Consider the following 17,164-nt stretch of genomic DNA (forward strand, 5'->3'; position numbering starts at 1 on the left):
ATACATATGTATATGTATATACATATGTATATGTATATACATGTATATACATATGTATACGTATATACATGTACATACATGTATATGTGTATATATATATATATATATATATATATATATATATATATATATATATATATATAAATTATATACCTCAGCACCCCTTGCGACCCCAAAAAGGGACAAGCGGTAGAAAATTGGTGTATATATATATATATATATACATATATATATATATATATAAATATATATATATATATATATATATATATATATATATATATATATATATATATATATATATATATATATATAATTTATATGCATAATTAATACATATACACACGCACACATAATTGTGTGGGCTATCTATGGGCGGGTCAGATGTGGTATTCAGGTTTTTGCGACATTTGAGCGTCATTATTGTGTCACTTTTGTGCATTAGAGGACCGCTGCAGGTGTTGTGTAGCTCAGCTTTGGGGACAACTTGTGTTGTGTGTTGTTGGACATGACAGGAGAGTGTGTGCACCTTGCTGTCTCGCACCAGCGCCCGCCTGGAGGAGCGCGACGCAGACGCGCTGAGGCTGCAGAAAAAGGAGGAGTCGGGGGAGGTGACGTCTGAGAGGTGCTGGCGTGGAACTCATGAGCAAGAACATTCCCTTTCTGGTCTTTTCCCTCACGTGCTGCTGACATTGTGTGTGGTGCAGGAGCTGGCAGGCGGAGTCTGTGGACAGCGGCTGCAGCAACAGCAATGCGTGCGTGGAGGCTCTCTGCGTGGCCAGCGGAGGGCGCTGTGAGCGGCCGTCTGGCAAATTGGCTGCTGTGAAGGTGGTGAGACGCACCTGGTCCTCAACCTTTGAGCAGGAAGAGACGTGACCAGTGTCGCTTCTTGGCAGGTGGAGAAGTCCACCATGACGGACGGACACTTTCCAGAGCCGGTGCGAGTGCGACCCAAAGAGCGGGGCGGCCGATGGGGTCACGCCTCACCCTTCATGCGGGGCGGCGCCATCGTACGCTCGCAGACCTTCTCTCCTGGCGCCCGCAGTCAGTACGTCTGCAGGGTGAGTCCTCTGATGGAGAGCGTGTGGCACATTCACTAGCTGTACTGACACTGTGGTGCTCTTTCATGATGGTGCCTTAACCTTTGTGACCTTTCACATATTCTACCTTACTTCATTTCTTGATCTTGTTTTTTTCCTTTTTATTTTCACATTCACTTTACTTTACTAGTTACTTTACTTTACTAGTACTAGTTACTTTACTTTATTAGTATTTGTTCATCATTAGTATTAGTTACTTTACTTTATCAGTATGTGTTACTTTATTAGTTTTTTTTACTAGTTATTATTAGTTATTTTACTTTATTGATATGATTTACTTCACTTATTTAGTATGAGTTAATTATTAGTATGAGTTACTTTATTAGTTGTTGCTAATTGTTATTAATTGTTTTACTTTATTGGTATTAGTTAGTTTTATGTGTTTGTTTGTTGACATGTTTATTTGATGACATGTTTCTTAACAAGCTTTTGTTAACATGTGTATATTTATTTGTTGACATTTTTGTTTGTTGCCATGTGTTTGTTGGCATGTGTTTGTTGTGTTTGTTACCATGTGTTGTGTTTGTTACCATGTGTTTGTTTGTTGCCATGTGTTTGTTTTGTTGACATGTGGTTGTTTGTTGGCATGTGTTTGTTTGTTGCCATGTGTTTGTTGTGTTTGTTACCATGTGTTTGTTTGTTGCCATGTGTTTGTTTCCATGTGTTTGTTTGTTGCCATGTGTTTGTTGGCATGTGTTTGTTGTGTTTGTTACCATGTGTTGTGTTTGTTACCATGTGTTTGTTTGTTGCCATGTGTTTGTTTTGTTGACATGTGGTTGTTTGTTGGCATGTGTTTGTTTGTTGGCATGTGTTTGTTACCATGTGTTTGTTTGTTGCCTTACCATGTGTTGTGTTTGTTGCCATGTGTTTGTTTTGTTGACATGTGGTTGTTTGTTGGCATGTGTTTGTTTGTTGGCATGTGTTTGTTACCATGTGTTTGTTTGTTGCCTTACCATGTGTTGTGTTTGTTACCATGTGTTTGTTTGTTGGCATGTGTTTGTTTTGTTGACATGTGGTTGTTTGTTGGCATGTGTTTGTTTGTTGGCATGTGTTTGTTGTGTTTGTTACCATGTGTTTGTTTGTTGCCATGTGTTTGTTTGTTGCCATGTGTTTGTTGCGTTTGTTACCATGTGTTGTGTTTGTTACCATGTGTTTGTTTGTTGCCATGTGTTTGTTTTGTTGACATGTGGTTGTTTGTTGGCATGTGTTTGTTACCATGTGTTTGTTTGTTGCCATGTGTTTGTTACCATGTGTTTGTTTGTTGCCATGTGTTTGTTTGTTGGCATGTGTTTGTTACCATGTGTTTGTTTGTTGCCATGTGTTTGTTGGCATGTGGTTGTTTGTTGGCATGTGGTTGTTTGTTGGCATGTGGTTGTTTGTTGCCATGTGTTTGTTGGCATGTGGTTGTTTGTTGGCATGTGTTTTTATTGACATGTTTGTTGACATGTTTGTGTATTGACATGTTTGTTTGTTTACATGTTTATTGCCATGTGTTTGTTTGTTGGGATGTGTTTTTATTGACATGTTTATTTGTTTGTTGACATGTTTGTTTATGGACATGTGTGTTGACATTTGTTTGTTGACATGTTTGTTTGACAAGTGTTTGTTGACATGTTTGTTGATGTTTGTTTGTTGACGTGTGTGTGTTTGTTTATTGACATGTTTGTTTGACATGTGTTTGTCTGTTATTTGACATGTGTTTGTTTATTGACATTTTTGTTTGTTGACATGTGTTTCTGTTTGATGACATGTATTTGTTTATTGACATGTTAGTTTGTTGACATGTGTTTGTTTGTTTTGTTTCTTTGTTGACATGTGTTTGTTGACAAGTGTGTGTTTGTTGACAAGTGTTTGTTTGTTGAGATGTGTTTCTGTTAGTTGACATGTATTTGTTTGTTGACGTGTCTGTTTATTGACAGGTTTGTTTGACATGTGTTTGTCTGTTAGTTGACATGTGTTTGTTTTTTTGTCATGTGTTTGTTGACATTTGTTAGATGACATGTATTTGTTTATTGACACGTTTGTTGACATGTGTTTGTTTGTTTGTTGACATGTTTGTCTGTTCGTTGACATGTATTTGTTTGTTGACATGTCTGTTTGTTGACATGTATTTGTTTGTTGACATGTCTGTTTTTGACATGTTTGTTTTTTGACATGTTTGTTTTTTGACATGTTTGTTTGACATGTGTTTGTTGGCATGCGTTTTTTGACATGTTTGTTGACATTTGTTTGTTGATGTGTGTGTGCTTGTTTATCGACATGTTTGTTTGACATGTGTTTGTCTATTAGTTGACATTTGTTTGTTTGTTGACATGTGTTTCTGTTTGATGATATGTATTTGTTTATTGACATGTTTGTTGATGTTTGTTTGTTGACATGTGTTTGTTTGTTTTGTTTCTTTGTTGACATGTGTTTGTTGACAAGTGTTTGTTTGTTGAGATGTGTTTGTCTGTTAGTTGACATGTATTTGTTTGTTGACGTGTCTGTTTATTGACAGGTTTGTTTGACATGTGTTTGTCTGTTAGTTGACATGTGTTTGTTTGTTTGTCATGTGTTTGTTTTTTGACATTTATTTCTGTTAGATGACATGTATTTGTTTATTGACACGTTTGTTGACATGTGTTTGTTTGTTTGTTGACATGTATTTGTTTGTTGACATGTCTGTTTGTTGACATGTGTCTGTTTTTGACATGTTTGTTTGACATGTGTTTGTTGGCATGCGTTTTTTGACATGTTTGTTGACGTGTGTGTGTTTGTTTATTGACATGTTTGTATGACATGTGTTTGTCTATTAGTTGACATGTGTTTGTTTGTTGACATGTGTTTCTGTTAGATGACATGTATTTGTTTTTTGACACGTTTGTTGACAAGTGTTTGTTTGTTGACATGTGTTTCTGTTAGATGACATGTATTTGTTTTTTGACACGTTTGTTGACAAGTGTTTGTTTGTTGACATGTGTTTCTGTTAGATGACATGTATTTGTTTTTTGACACGTTTGTTGACATGTGTTTGTTGACATGTGTTTGTCTGTTAGTTGACATGTATTTGTTTGTTGACGTGTCTGTTTATTGACAGGTTTGTTTGACATGTGTTTGTCTGTTAGTTGACATGTGTTTGTTTGTTTGTCATGTGTTTGTTTGTTGACATTTGTTTCTGTTAGATGACATGTATTTGTTTATTGACATGTTTGTTGACATGTGTTTGTTTGTTTGTTGACATGTATTTTTTTGTTGACATGTATTTCTTTGTTGACATGTCTGTTAGTTGACATGTGTTTGTTTGTTTGTCATGTGTTTGTTGGTTGACATTTGTTTCTGTTAGATGACATGTATTTGTTTATTGACACTTTTGTTGACATGTATTTGTTTGTTTGTTGACATGTATTTGTTTGTTGGTATGTCTGTTTGTTGACATGTGTCTGTTTTTGACATGTTTGTTTTTTGACATGTTTGTTTGTCATGTGTTTGTTGGTTGACATTTGTTTCTGTTAAATGACATGTATTTGTTTATTGACACTTTTGTTGACATGTGTTTGTTTGTTTGTTTGTTGACATGTATTTGTTTGTTGACATGTGTCTGTTTTTGACATGTTTGTTTTTTGACTTGTTTGTTTGACATGTGTTTGTTGGCATGCGTTTTTTGACATGTTTGTTGACGTGTGTGTGTTTGTTTATTGACATGTTTGTTTGACATGTGTTTGTCTATTAGTTGACATGTGTTTGTTTGTTGACATGTGTTTCTGTTAGATGACATGTATTTGTTTGTTGACATGTGTTTGTTTGTTTTGTTTGTTGACATGTGTTTGTCTGTTAGTTGACATGTGTTTGTTTGTTTGTCATGTGTTTGTTTGTTGACATTTGTTTCTGTTAGATGACATGTATTTGTTTATTGACACGTTTGTTGACATGTTTGTTTGTTTGTTGACATGTATTTCTTTGTTGACATGTCTGTTAGTTGACATGTGTTTGTTTGTTTGTCATGTGTTTGTTGGTTGACATTTGTTGCTGTTAGATGACATGTATTTGTTTATTGACACTTTTGTTGACATGTGTTTGTTTGTTGACATGTATTTGTTTGTTGATATGTCTGTTTGTTGACATGTGTCTGTTTTTGACATGTTTGTTTTTTGACATGTTTGTTTGTCATGTGTTTGTTGGTTGACATTTGTTTCTGTTAGATGACATGTATTTGTTTATTGACACTTTTGTTGACATGTGTTTGTTTGTTTGTTGACATGTATTTGTTTCTTGACATGTCTGTTTGTTGACATGTGTCTGTTTTTGACATGTTTGTTTTTTGACATGTTTGTTTGACATGTGTTTGTTGGCATGCGTTTTTTGACATGTTTGTTGACGTGTGTGTGTTTGTTTATTGACATGTTTGTTTGACATGTGTTTGTCTATTAGTTGACATGTGTTTGTTTGTTGACATGTGTTTCTGTTAGATGACATGTATTTGTTTGTTGACATGTGTTTGTTGACATGTGTTTGTTTGTTGACATGTGTTTGTTGACATGTGTTTGTTTGTTGACATGTGTTTGTCTGTTAGTTGACATGTATTTGTTTGTTGACATGTCTGTTTGTTGACATGTGTTTGTTTTTGACATGTTTGTTTGTTGACATGTTTGTTGAGGTCTGTTTGTTGACATGTTTGTTTGACATGTGTTTGTTGGCATGTTTGTTGACATTTGTTTATTGACATGTTTGTTTGACATGTGTTTGTTGACATGTTTGTCTGTTAGTTGACATGTTTCTGTTAGATGACATGTATTTGTTTTTTGACATGTTTGTTGACATGTTTGTTGACATGTGTTTGTTGACAAGTGTTTGTATGTTAACATGTGTTTGTCAGTTAGTTGACATGTATTTGTTTGTTGACATGTCTGTTGACATGTCTGTTTGTTGACATGTGTTTGTTTGTTTGTTTATTGACATGTGTGTTGACATGTGTTTGTCTGTTAGTTGACATGTATTTGTTTGTTGACATGTCTGTTTGTTGACATATTTGTTTGTTTGTTGACATGTTTGTTTGTTGCCAGCTATATCGCAGCGACAGCGACAGCTCGACTCTGCCAAAGAAGTCTCCTTTTGTCAGAAACACTCTGGAGCGAAGAACTCTGCGCTACAAGCAGGTAGAGACACTGTTGTCTAGTTCTAGTTGACTAGGGTCTAGCTAGTTGACCACGGTCTGGGTTAAGCGTGTCCGTGCCCCCCCCCCAGCAGCAGTCGTACGGCTCCTCCCTGGCCGAGCAGCCCACGCGCACCTCCTTGGACCTGGAGCTGGACCTCCAGGCCTGCAGGACGCGCCAGAGGCAGCTGATGGAGGAGCTGAGCGCCCTGAGGGAGCTGAAGCTGCGGCTGGAGGAACCTCAGCTCAGCGAGGCCGGCGAGCTTCCTCACTGGGCCCTGAGAGACGAGCGCTTCCGCTGCCTCCTCAGAGAGGCCCACAGACAGGTGAGGCGTCGTCACCCCACCTGCTGGCCGCGACCCCCGTTGACCTCGCCGTGTTGACCTGGTGTGGCGCAGGCGGGTCAGAGCAAGCAGGAGCAGCGGCAGGAGGAGGAGGCGGGCAGGAGGCTCAGGAAGGCTTCCAAGGAGGTCCTTCAGATGAGGGGGCAGAGCCACAAGGAGCCACTTCCTGTTCAGACATTCAGGTGACAAACACTTCCTGTTCAGACATTCAGGTGACAAACACTTCCTGTTTCACCTTTCTACCGCTTCATCACGGTGGTCACATTCAGGAAACATCAACTATAAGTTAACATGTTTAATTAGTAATGTTTACTGTTTATCACTAGTTATTTTTACTTCCTGTTTGACCTTTCTAACTTTTAGCATCATGTCGCTTACTTACAGCGCCTTCCAGTGGTCACATGTAGGAAATAACATCAACTATAAGTTAACATATTTAACTAGTATGGTTTACTTTTTATTTTCACTTCCTGTTGGACCTTTCTGGCTTTTAGCATCATGTCGCTTCATCACAGCGCCCTCCAGTGGTCACATTCAGGAAACAACATCAACTATAAGGTTAACATATTTAACTAGTATTGTTTACTTTTTAGTTACTAGTTATTTTTACTTCCTGCTTGACCTTTCTAGCTTTTAGCGTCATGTCGTTTCATCACAGCGCCCTCCAGTGGTCACATTCAGGAAACATCAACTATAAGGTTAACATATTTAACTAGTATTGTTTACTTTTTAGTTACTAGTTATTTTTACTTCCTGTTTGACCTTTCTAGCTTTTAGCGTCATGTCGATTCATCACAGCGCCCTCAAGTGGTCACATTCAGGAAACATCAACTATAAGTTAACACAGTTACTTTTTATTACTAGTTATTTTCACTTCCTGTTTGACCTTTCTAGCTTTCAGCGTGATGTCTTTTCATCACAGTGCCCTCCAGTGGTCACATTCAGGAAACATCAACTATAAGTTAACATATTTAACAACTAGTATTGTTTATTTTTAGTTACTAGTTATTGTTACTTCCTGTTTGACCTTTATAGCTTTAGCATCATGTCACTTCATCACAGCGCCCTCTAGTGGTCACATTCAGGAAACAACCAACTATAAGTTAACGTCTTTAACTATTATTGTTTACTTTTTAGTTACTAGTGTACTTCCTGTTTGACCTTTTTAGCGTCATCACAGCGCCCTCCAGTGGTCACATTCACATTAAGAAAACAACATAAAATCAATCAATCAATCAATCAATCGTTTATTTATATAGCCCTAAATCACAAGTGTCTCAAAGGGCTGTAATGGTAGTTAACACCTTTTAACTAACTTATTTATTATTTATTTTTACTTTCCTGCCAAATCAGAGTGCTCTTTTTATTGCAATACTTTTACCAAATGATATTTCCTAACATAATACGTGTAAATTACACATTGACATTTTTAGTTCTTAAAAATGTATATTTCATTTAATGTAATATTTGTTATGTTTTTTTTGCCTTCTTGTTAAACTTGTATTTATATTTGAAAGTATTTACATGAAATTATTATATTCTATTGATGGAATGTGTTCATTTATGATACCAATTATATTAATGTTGTTAATGTTGGTATATATGTAAAATAAATAACGAAATATATTTGTAAAATTACGATTTAATTTAGGTGATATTCTAAAAAGATATTTAAAATATGCAATGTATGTACTGTATATGATTGGATTTAAAAATACAGATTTATAATACTACCAATTATTTATGCATCAATATTGTTTAATACATATTTTACAGTATTTTGTTTGGTTATAGTATCATAATTTTTTAGCTAATTTGCCTTTTTTTTAATTTTTTTTTAATCAAAACTAAATTATTTAAGAAATATGTCATTGAGCTATTTATTTTTTATTTTTATTATTCTTATTATTGTAGTATTATTTTTGTACGGAGCCCCTAAAGGGACATTAGGGAAATTATAATTTTTATTTTTATTTTTTTTAGATATGTATCTTGTGCACACAAGATACATATCTAAAAAATAAACTAAAAATTCAAAAAATTCCCCCATGTCCCTTTAGGGACTTTGTATTTTTGCAGTATATTATTTATTTATTTCACGTATGGATGATCGGGGTAAACAATACTGAGTATAAAATATGAATTACCATATCCCTTTTTTTTTTTTTTAAACAATAAATTCAAAACTGCATTGAAGACATTTACAAATGTTTTTATTAATAAGATTGTTTTTAAGTAATAAAAAAAAAAAGTAGTGGAATCGAAAGCTTGTTGTACTATGCAGTTGAGTAGTCAGCCACCAGGGGGCGTGCTTGCTTGACGAAGAAGTGCATTGCGGTGTGTGACTGCAGAGAGAAGATGGCCTTCTTCACCAGACCAAGGTTCAACATACCTCCTCTGCCGGCTGACGACGTGTGACGCACGCCGCGACTCCACATGAAGTATTGGAGCTACTTTCGCTTCCACTTTCCTCCCACGCCACCAGCAGTGTCTGCGGCGGCGAAATGATGAAGAAAGTCTTCCATTCCTCGACTGTACTGTAACTTATTTATAGTACTCTTCCTTGAAGGACAGCAGAAAGGTCAAAGAAAGCTCCGATAAAGAAAAACTGCTTCCTGCTTTGTACGCCTCTTTTGTAGCTTTGAACAAATAGCACTTGAGTGTTGTTACTTATCCTCCATCTTTAAAGACATATTTACATCACTTTGTAATCACGTGACCTTATTCCCACTTTCATGTATAACATCAAACACTGTATTCTTTTCTAACATCTGCAGTGTTACCTCTTGTCAAAATAAAAGCATCCAAGCACATCTGCAGTGTTACCTCTTGTCAAAATAAAAGCATCCAAGCACATCTGCAGTCTTACCTCTTGTCAAAATAAAAGCATCCAAGCACATCTGCAGTGTTGTCAAAGTAAAAGCATCCAAGCACATTTAAAGTCCTGCCGCTTGTCAAAATAAAAGCATCCAAGCACATTTGCAGTCTTACCTCTTGTCAAAATAAAAGAATCCAGGCACATCTGCGTGTTACATCTTGTCAAAATAAAAGATTCCAAGCACATCTGCAGTTTTGTCAAAATAAATGCATCTATGCACATCTGCAGTGTCAACATAAAAGCATCCAAGCACATCTGCAGTCTTACCTCTTGTCAAAATAAAAGCATCCAAGCACATCTGCAATGTTGTCAAAATAAATCCATCTATGCACATCTGCAGTCTTACCTCTTGCCAAAATAAAAGCATCCAAGCACAACTGCAGTCTTACCTCTTGTCAAAATAAAAGCATCCAAGCACATCTGCACTGTTGTCAAAGTAAAAGCATCCAAGCACATTTGCAGTCTTACCTCTTGTCAAAATAAAAGCATCCAAGCACATCTGCGTGTTACCTCTTGTCAAAATAAAAGAATCCAAGCACATCTGCAGTTTTGTCAAAATAAATGCATCTATGCACATCTGCAGTCTTACCTCTTGTAAAAATAAAAGCATCCAAGCACATCTGCAGTCTTACCTCTTGTCAAAATAAAAGCATCCACGCACATCTGCAGTCTTGTCGAAATAAAAGCATCCAAACACATCTGCAGTCTTACCTCTTGTCAAAATAAAAGCGCCCAAACATCTGCAGTCTTACCTCTTGTCAAAATAAAAGCATCCAAACACATCTGCAGTCTTACCTCCTGTCAAAATAAAAGCAAAAGCATTCATACACATTTGCAGTCTTTTCAACATTAAGCATTCAAGCACATCTGTAGTCTTGTCAAAATAAAAGCATTCAAGCACATCTGCAGTCTTGTCAAAATAAAAGCATTTAAACACATTTGCAGTCTCGTAAAAATAAAAGCATTCAAGCCCATCTGCCGTTTTGTCACAATAAAAGCATTCAAGCCCATCTGCCGTTTTGTCACAATAAAAGCATCCAAGGACATCTACAGTCTTACATCTTGTCAAAATAAAAGCATCCAAGCACATTTGCAGTCTTGTCACAATAAAAGCATTCAAACCCATGCCAGTCTCCTCAAAATAAACGCGTTCATACACATCTGCAGTCTTGTCAAAATAAAAGCATTCACACACATCTGCAGTCTTGTCAGCATTCAAGCATGTCAAAATTAAAGCATCCAAGCACATCTGCAGTCTTGTCAAAATAAAAGCATTTAAACACATTTGCAGTCTCGTAAAAATAAAAGCATTTAAGCCCATCTGCCGTTTTGTCACAATAAAAGCATCCAAGGACATCGACAGTCTTACCTCTTGTCAAAATAAAAGCATCCAAGCACATTTGCAGTCTTGTCACAATAAAAGCATTCAAACCCATGCAGAGTCTCCTCAAAATAAACGCATTCATACACATCTGCAGTCTTGTCAAAATAAAAGCATTCATACACATCTGCAGTCTTGTCAAAATTAAAGCAGTCAAGCATGTCACAATTAAAGCATTCAAGCACATCTGCAGTCTTGTCAAAATAAAAGCATTTAAACTAGGGCTGGGCAACGATTAAACATTTTAATAATAGTTAATCGCACTATTTCTGATTAATCACGATTAACTGCATTGTATACGCAAAACCCAATAATTAATTCAAAAGTGTTACCTCTTGTCAAAATAAAAGCATCCAAGCACATCTGCAGTCTTACCTCTTGCCAAAATAAAAGTATCCAAGCACATCTGCAGTTTTGTCAAAATAAATGCTTCTATGCACATCTGCTGTCTTACCTCTTGTCAAAATAAAAGCATCCAAGCACATCTGCAGTGTTACCTCTTGCCAAAATAAAAGTATCCAAGCACATCTGCAGTTTTGTCAAAATAAATGCATTTTACCTCTTGCCAAAATAAAAGTATTCAAGCACATCTGCAGTTTTGTCAAAATAAATGCATCTCTGCACATCTGCAGTCTTACCTCTTGTCAAACTAAAAGCATCCAAGCACATCTGCAGTCTTACTTCTTGTCAAAATAAAAGCATCCAAGCACATCTGCAGTTTTGTCGAAATAAATGCATCTATGCACATCTGCAGTGTCAAAATAAAAGCATCCAAACACATCTGCAGTCTTACCTCTTGTCAAAATAAAAGCATCCAAGCACATCTGCAGTCTTACCTCTTGTCAAAATAAAAGCATCCAAGCACATCTGCAGTTTTGTCAAAATAAATGCATCTATGCACATCTGCATTGTCAAAATAAAAGCATCCAAGCACATCTGCAATGTTGTCAAAATAAATCCATCTATGCACATCTGCAGTCTTACCTCTTGCCAAAATAAAAGCATCCAAGCACATCTGCAGTGTTGTCAAAATAAATGCATCTATGCACATCTGCAGTCTTACCTTTGTCAAAACAAAAGCATCCAAGCACAACTGCAGACTTACCTCTTGTCAAAATAAAAGCATCCAAGCACATCTGCGTGTTACATCTTGTCAAAATAAAAGAATCCAAGCACATCTGCAGTGTTGTCAAAATAAATGCATCTATGCACATCTGCAGTCTTACCTCTTGTCAAAATAAAAGCATCCAAGCACATCTGCAGTCTTACCTCTTGTCAAAATAAAAGCATCCAAGCACATCTGCAGTCTTACCTCTTGTCAAAATAAAAGCATCCAAGCACATCTGCAGTTTTGTCAAAAAAAATGCATCTATGCACATCTGCATTGTCAAAATAAAAGCATCCAAGCACATCTGCAATGTTGTCAAAATAAATCCATCTATGCACATCTGCAGTCTTACCTCTTGCCAAAATAAAAGCATCCTAGCACATCTGCAGTGTTGTCAAAATAAATGCATCTATGCACATCTGCAGTCTTACCTTTGTCAAAACAAAAGCATCCAAGCACAACTGCAGACTTACCTCTTGTCAAAATAAAAGCATCCAAGCACATCTGCGTGTTACATCTTGTCAAAATAAAAGAATCCAAGCACATCTGCAGTGTTGTCAAAATAAATGCATCTATGCACATCTGCAGTCTTACCTCTTGTCAAAATAAAAGCATCCAAGCACATCTGCAGTCTTACCTCTTGTCAAAATAAAAGCATCCAAGCACATCTGCAGTCTTACCTCTTGTCAAAATAAAAGCATCCAAGCACATCTGCAGTTTTGTCAAAAAAAATGCATCCATGCACATCTGCATTGTCAAAATAAAAGCATCCAAGCACATCTGCAATGTTGTCAAAATAAATCCATCTATGCACATCTGCAGTCTTACCTCTTGCCAAAATAAAAGCATCCTAGCACATCTGCAGTGTTGTCAAAATAAATGCATCTATGCACATCTGCAGTCTTACCTTTGTCAAAATAAAAGCATCCAAGCACATCTGCGTGTTACATCTTGTCAAAATAAAAGAATCCAAGCACATCTGCAGTTTTCTCAAAATAAATGCATCTATGCACATCTGCAGTCTTACCTCTTGTCAAAATAAAAGCATCCAAGCACATCTGCAGTCTTACCTCTTGTCAAAATAAAAGCATCCAAGCACATCTGCAGTCTTACCTCTTGTCAAAATAAAAGCATCCAAACACATCTGCAGTCTTACCTCTTGTCAAAATAAAAGCAAAAGCATTCATACACATTTGCAGTCTTTTCAACATTAAGCATTCAAGCATGTCAAAATAAAAGCATCCAAGCACATCTGCAGTCTTGTCAAAATAAAAGCATTTAAACACATTTGCAGTCTCGTAAAAATAAAAGCATTCAAGCCCATCTGCAGTTTTGTCACAATAAAAGCATCCAAGGACATCTACAGTCTTACATCTTGTCAAAATAAAAGCATCCAAGCACATTTGCAGTCTTGTCACAATAAAAGCATTCAAACCCATGTGCAGTCTCCTCAAAATTAACGCGTTCATACACATCTGCAGTCTTGTCAAAATAAAAGCATTCATACACATCTGCAGTCTTGTCAAAATAAATGCATCTATGCACATCTGCAGTCTTACCTTTGTCAAAATAAAAGCATCCAAGCACAACTGCAGTCTTACCTCTTGTCAAAATAAAAGCATCTAAGCACATCTGCGTGTTACATCTTGTCAAAATAAAAGAATCCAAGCACATTTGCAATCTCGTAAAAATAAAAGCATTCAAGCCCATCTGCAGTTTTGTCGCAATAAAAGCATCCAAGGACATAGACAGTCTTACATCTTGTCAAAATAAAAGCATCCAAGCACATTTGCAGTCTTGTCACAATAAAAGCATTCAAACCCATGCAGAGTCTCCTCAAAATAAACACATTCATACACATCTGCAGTCTTGTCAAAATAAAAGCATTCAAGCACATCTGCAGTCTTGTCAAAATAAAAGCATTCAAGCACATCTGCAGTTTTGTCAAAATAAAATAATTTAAAACACATTTAAAATATTAAAATAAAAGCATTCATGCACATCTACTTGTCAAAATAAAAGCACTCAAGCACATCTGCAGTTTTGCCTCTTGTCATAATAAAAGCATCCAAGGATATCTACAGTCTGACCTCTTGTCAAAATAAAAGCATTCAAGCACATCTGCAGTCTTGTCAAAATAAAAGCATTCAAGCACATCTGCAGTTTTGTCAAAATAAAATAATTTAAAACACATTTAAAATATTAAAATAAAAGCATTCATGCACATCTACTTGTCAAAATAAAAGCACTCAAGCACATCTGCAGTTTTGCCTCTTGTCATAATAAAAGCATCCAAGGATATCTACAGTCTGACCTCTTGTCAAAATAAAAGCATTCAAGCACATCTGCAGTCTTGTCGAAATAAAAGCATCCAAACAGCCTTACCTCTTGTCAAAATAAAAGCAAAAACATTCATACACATCTGCAGTCTTGTCAACATTAAAGCAGTCAAGCATGTCAAAATTAAAGCATTCAAGCACATCTGCAGTCTTGTCAAAATAAAAGCATTTAAACTAGGGCTGGGCAACGATTAAAAATGTTAATCATAGTTAATCGCACTATTTCTCTGATTAATCACAATTCACAGTTACAGCTCTTTTTATTACCAAATATGTGTCATATGTGTTTTATGTTGCACGATTGCACCAAGACAAATTCCTAGTTTGTGATAACTGCATTGTATACGCAAAAGCCAATAATGAATTCAAAAGTAGTGTGTAGTGCACCTTTATTGGAATATTCTCTCATATGAACAAAAGCGCCAAAACATTTGTTGTGCAAACACAATTTAAAGGCCTACTGAAATGAATTTTTTAAATTTAAACGAGGATAGCAGATCCATTCTATGTGTCATACTTGATCATTTCGCGATATTGCCATATTTTTGATGAAAGGATTTAGTAGAGAACGACGACGATAAAGGTCGCAACTTTTGGTCGCTGATAAAAAAAAGCCTTGCCTGTACCGGAAGTAGCGTGACGTCACCAGAGGAAGGACTCCTCATATTTTCCAATTGTTTACAATGGAGCGAGAGAGATTCGGACCGAGAAAGCGACGATTACCCCATTAATTTGAGCGAGGATGAAAGATTCGTGGATGAGGAAAGTGAGAGTGAAGGACTAGAGAGGCAGTGCAGGACATATCTTTTTTCGCTCTGACCGTAACTTAGGTACAAGGGTTCATTGGATTCCACACTTTGTCCTTTTTCTATTGTGGATCACGGATTTGTATTTTAAACCACCTGGGATACTATATCCTCCTGAAAATGAGAGTCGAGAACGCGAAATGGACATTCACAGTGACTTTTATCTCCACGACAATACATCGGCGAAGCTCTTTAGCTACTGAGCTAACGTGATAGCATCTGGCTCAAATGCAGATAGAAACAAAATAAATAAATCCCTGACTGGAAGGATAGACAGAAGATCAACAATACTATTAAACCATGGACATGTAAATACACGGTTAATAATTCTCAGCCTGGCAGAGCTTAACAATGCTGTTGCTAACGACGCCATTGAAGCTAACTTAGCAACCGGACCTCACAGAGCTATGATAAAAACATTAGCGCTCCACCTACGCCAGCCAGCCCTCATCTGCTCATCAACACCCGTGCTCACCTGCGTTCCAGCGATCGACGGCGCGACGAAGGACTTCACCCGATCATCCGTGCGGTTGGCGGCTAGCGTCGGATAGCGCGTCTGCTATCCAAGTAAGTCCTCCTGGTTATGTTGCTGCAGCCAGCCGCTAATACACCGATCCCACCTACAACTTTCTTATTTGCAGTCTCCATTGTTCAGTAAACAAAATGCAAAAGATTCACCAACACAGATGTCCAGAATACTGTGGAATTTTGAAATGAAAACAGAGATTTTTTGTATTGGATTCAATGGGGTAACAATACTTCCGTTTATCTATTGACGTCACGTGCATACGTCATCATACATAGACGTTTTCAACCGGAAGATTAGCTGGAAATTTAAAATTGCACTTTATAAGTTAACCCGGCCGTATTGGCATGTGTTGCAATGTTAAGATTTCATCATTGATGTATAAACTATCAGACTGCGTGGTCGCTAGTAGTGGGTTTCAGTAGGCCTTTAAATCAGTACTTGTTAAATAGTAGCAGTTAAATAGCATCTTTTATGAAAATCAACTCAAAAAATGTCAATACAAACATTCAAGTTTATTGCCACTGCCAGGGTATTTAAGTTATCCTGTTTGTTATGGAAAATAAATATCATCTACATACAAATCCCTGAGCCACAATCATAACATCCGACCAGGCAATTTCTGAGGTAACAGCAGAAACATTTTCCTCTAATTTTCCTTTCCATAATGCCTCGCCTCTGTTTTCATTATAGACAGAACATGTGAATGCAGCACCCACCTTTGTTAATTATGCTTACCTATTGATGTCCAGTAGTCCCCACTGAGAGCAACTACAGCTGCACGTTGTAAAGTTGTCACTTTTATAGTCCTCTCCTTTTCATACAAGTCGTGTATTCTTGGTGCGTCTTGATGGCGGCTCATCCGTGCTGTCACTTAATTGTTGCCATTCACACAATGTTTCTCAGGCAGGTGTTGTACCGAAATCTGTTACCCATCGGAATTTGTAACTCCAGGGGGCGATGTTCCCATGGCGTTTGTTTGATGGTTAACGGCAAGCCCAAGGAGGAGGAGAAGAAGAAGAACGCTTGCGTAAATGGCGTAAACTATCCTTAATGCTGAAACGTCAGCTGTCAGAATTTCAGCATTAATAAATTACACATATTCTGGAAATCAATGACTTACTTTCATTATAGTATGAGTCCATTGTATCAGCTGTTATGTGTAATTTATTAATGCTGAAATTCTGACAACTGACGTTTCAGCATTAAGGATAGTTTACGCCATTTACGCGAGCGTTCTTCTTCTCCTCCTCTTTGGGCTTGCCGTTTAACCATCAAACAAACGCCATGGCAACATCGCCCCCTGGAGTTACAAATTCCGATGGGTAACAGATTTCGGTACAACACGGGCGTCTTCCACAACACTAATGGGCCTACAGTCTGTAACTATCCACTTCGTTATGGCATTTGTTAGCTTCTCTTGCTCTGGTTTATCTATATTTCTCCCGCACGCTGCATTTAACGTAGTCTGCCGAAGCCTGGCTCCACTTCCTGCTTTGTTGAATGGTTTGCTGGCATCAACAGTGTGCTTCGCGTTAAGGTGATATTTTAGAC

At 37.0% G+C, this 17,164-nt stretch overlaps 1 protein-coding gene across 1 annotated transcript in view; it reads left to right on the plus strand.

Annotated features, from left to right (window-relative positions):
- The window catches only part of LOC133644804 (protein WWC3-like), a 107,580-nt gene extending 98,159 nt beyond the window's left edge, over positions 1-9,421 (plus strand). The window contains 7 exon segments of the mRNA XM_062039550.1: positions 516-625; positions 708-828; positions 897-1,061; positions 6,140-6,232; positions 6,324-6,554; positions 6,627-6,754; positions 8,924-9,421. Coding sequence (XP_061895534.1) covers positions 516-625; positions 708-828; positions 897-1,061; positions 6,140-6,232; positions 6,324-6,554; positions 6,627-6,754; positions 8,924-8,990 — 915 coding nt within the window. The 3' untranslated portion in view covers positions 8,991-9,421.
- The last annotated feature ends 7,743 nt before the right edge of the window (positions 9,422-17,164 follow it).

Source organism: Entelurus aequoreus, linkage group LG27 (genome assembly GCF_033978785.1).
Source record: "Entelurus aequoreus isolate RoL-2023_Sb linkage group LG27, RoL_Eaeq_v1.1, whole genome shotgun sequence".
In the NCBI taxonomy this organism is placed as follows: domain Eukaryota; kingdom Metazoa; phylum Chordata; class Actinopteri; order Syngnathiformes; family Syngnathidae; genus Entelurus; species Entelurus aequoreus.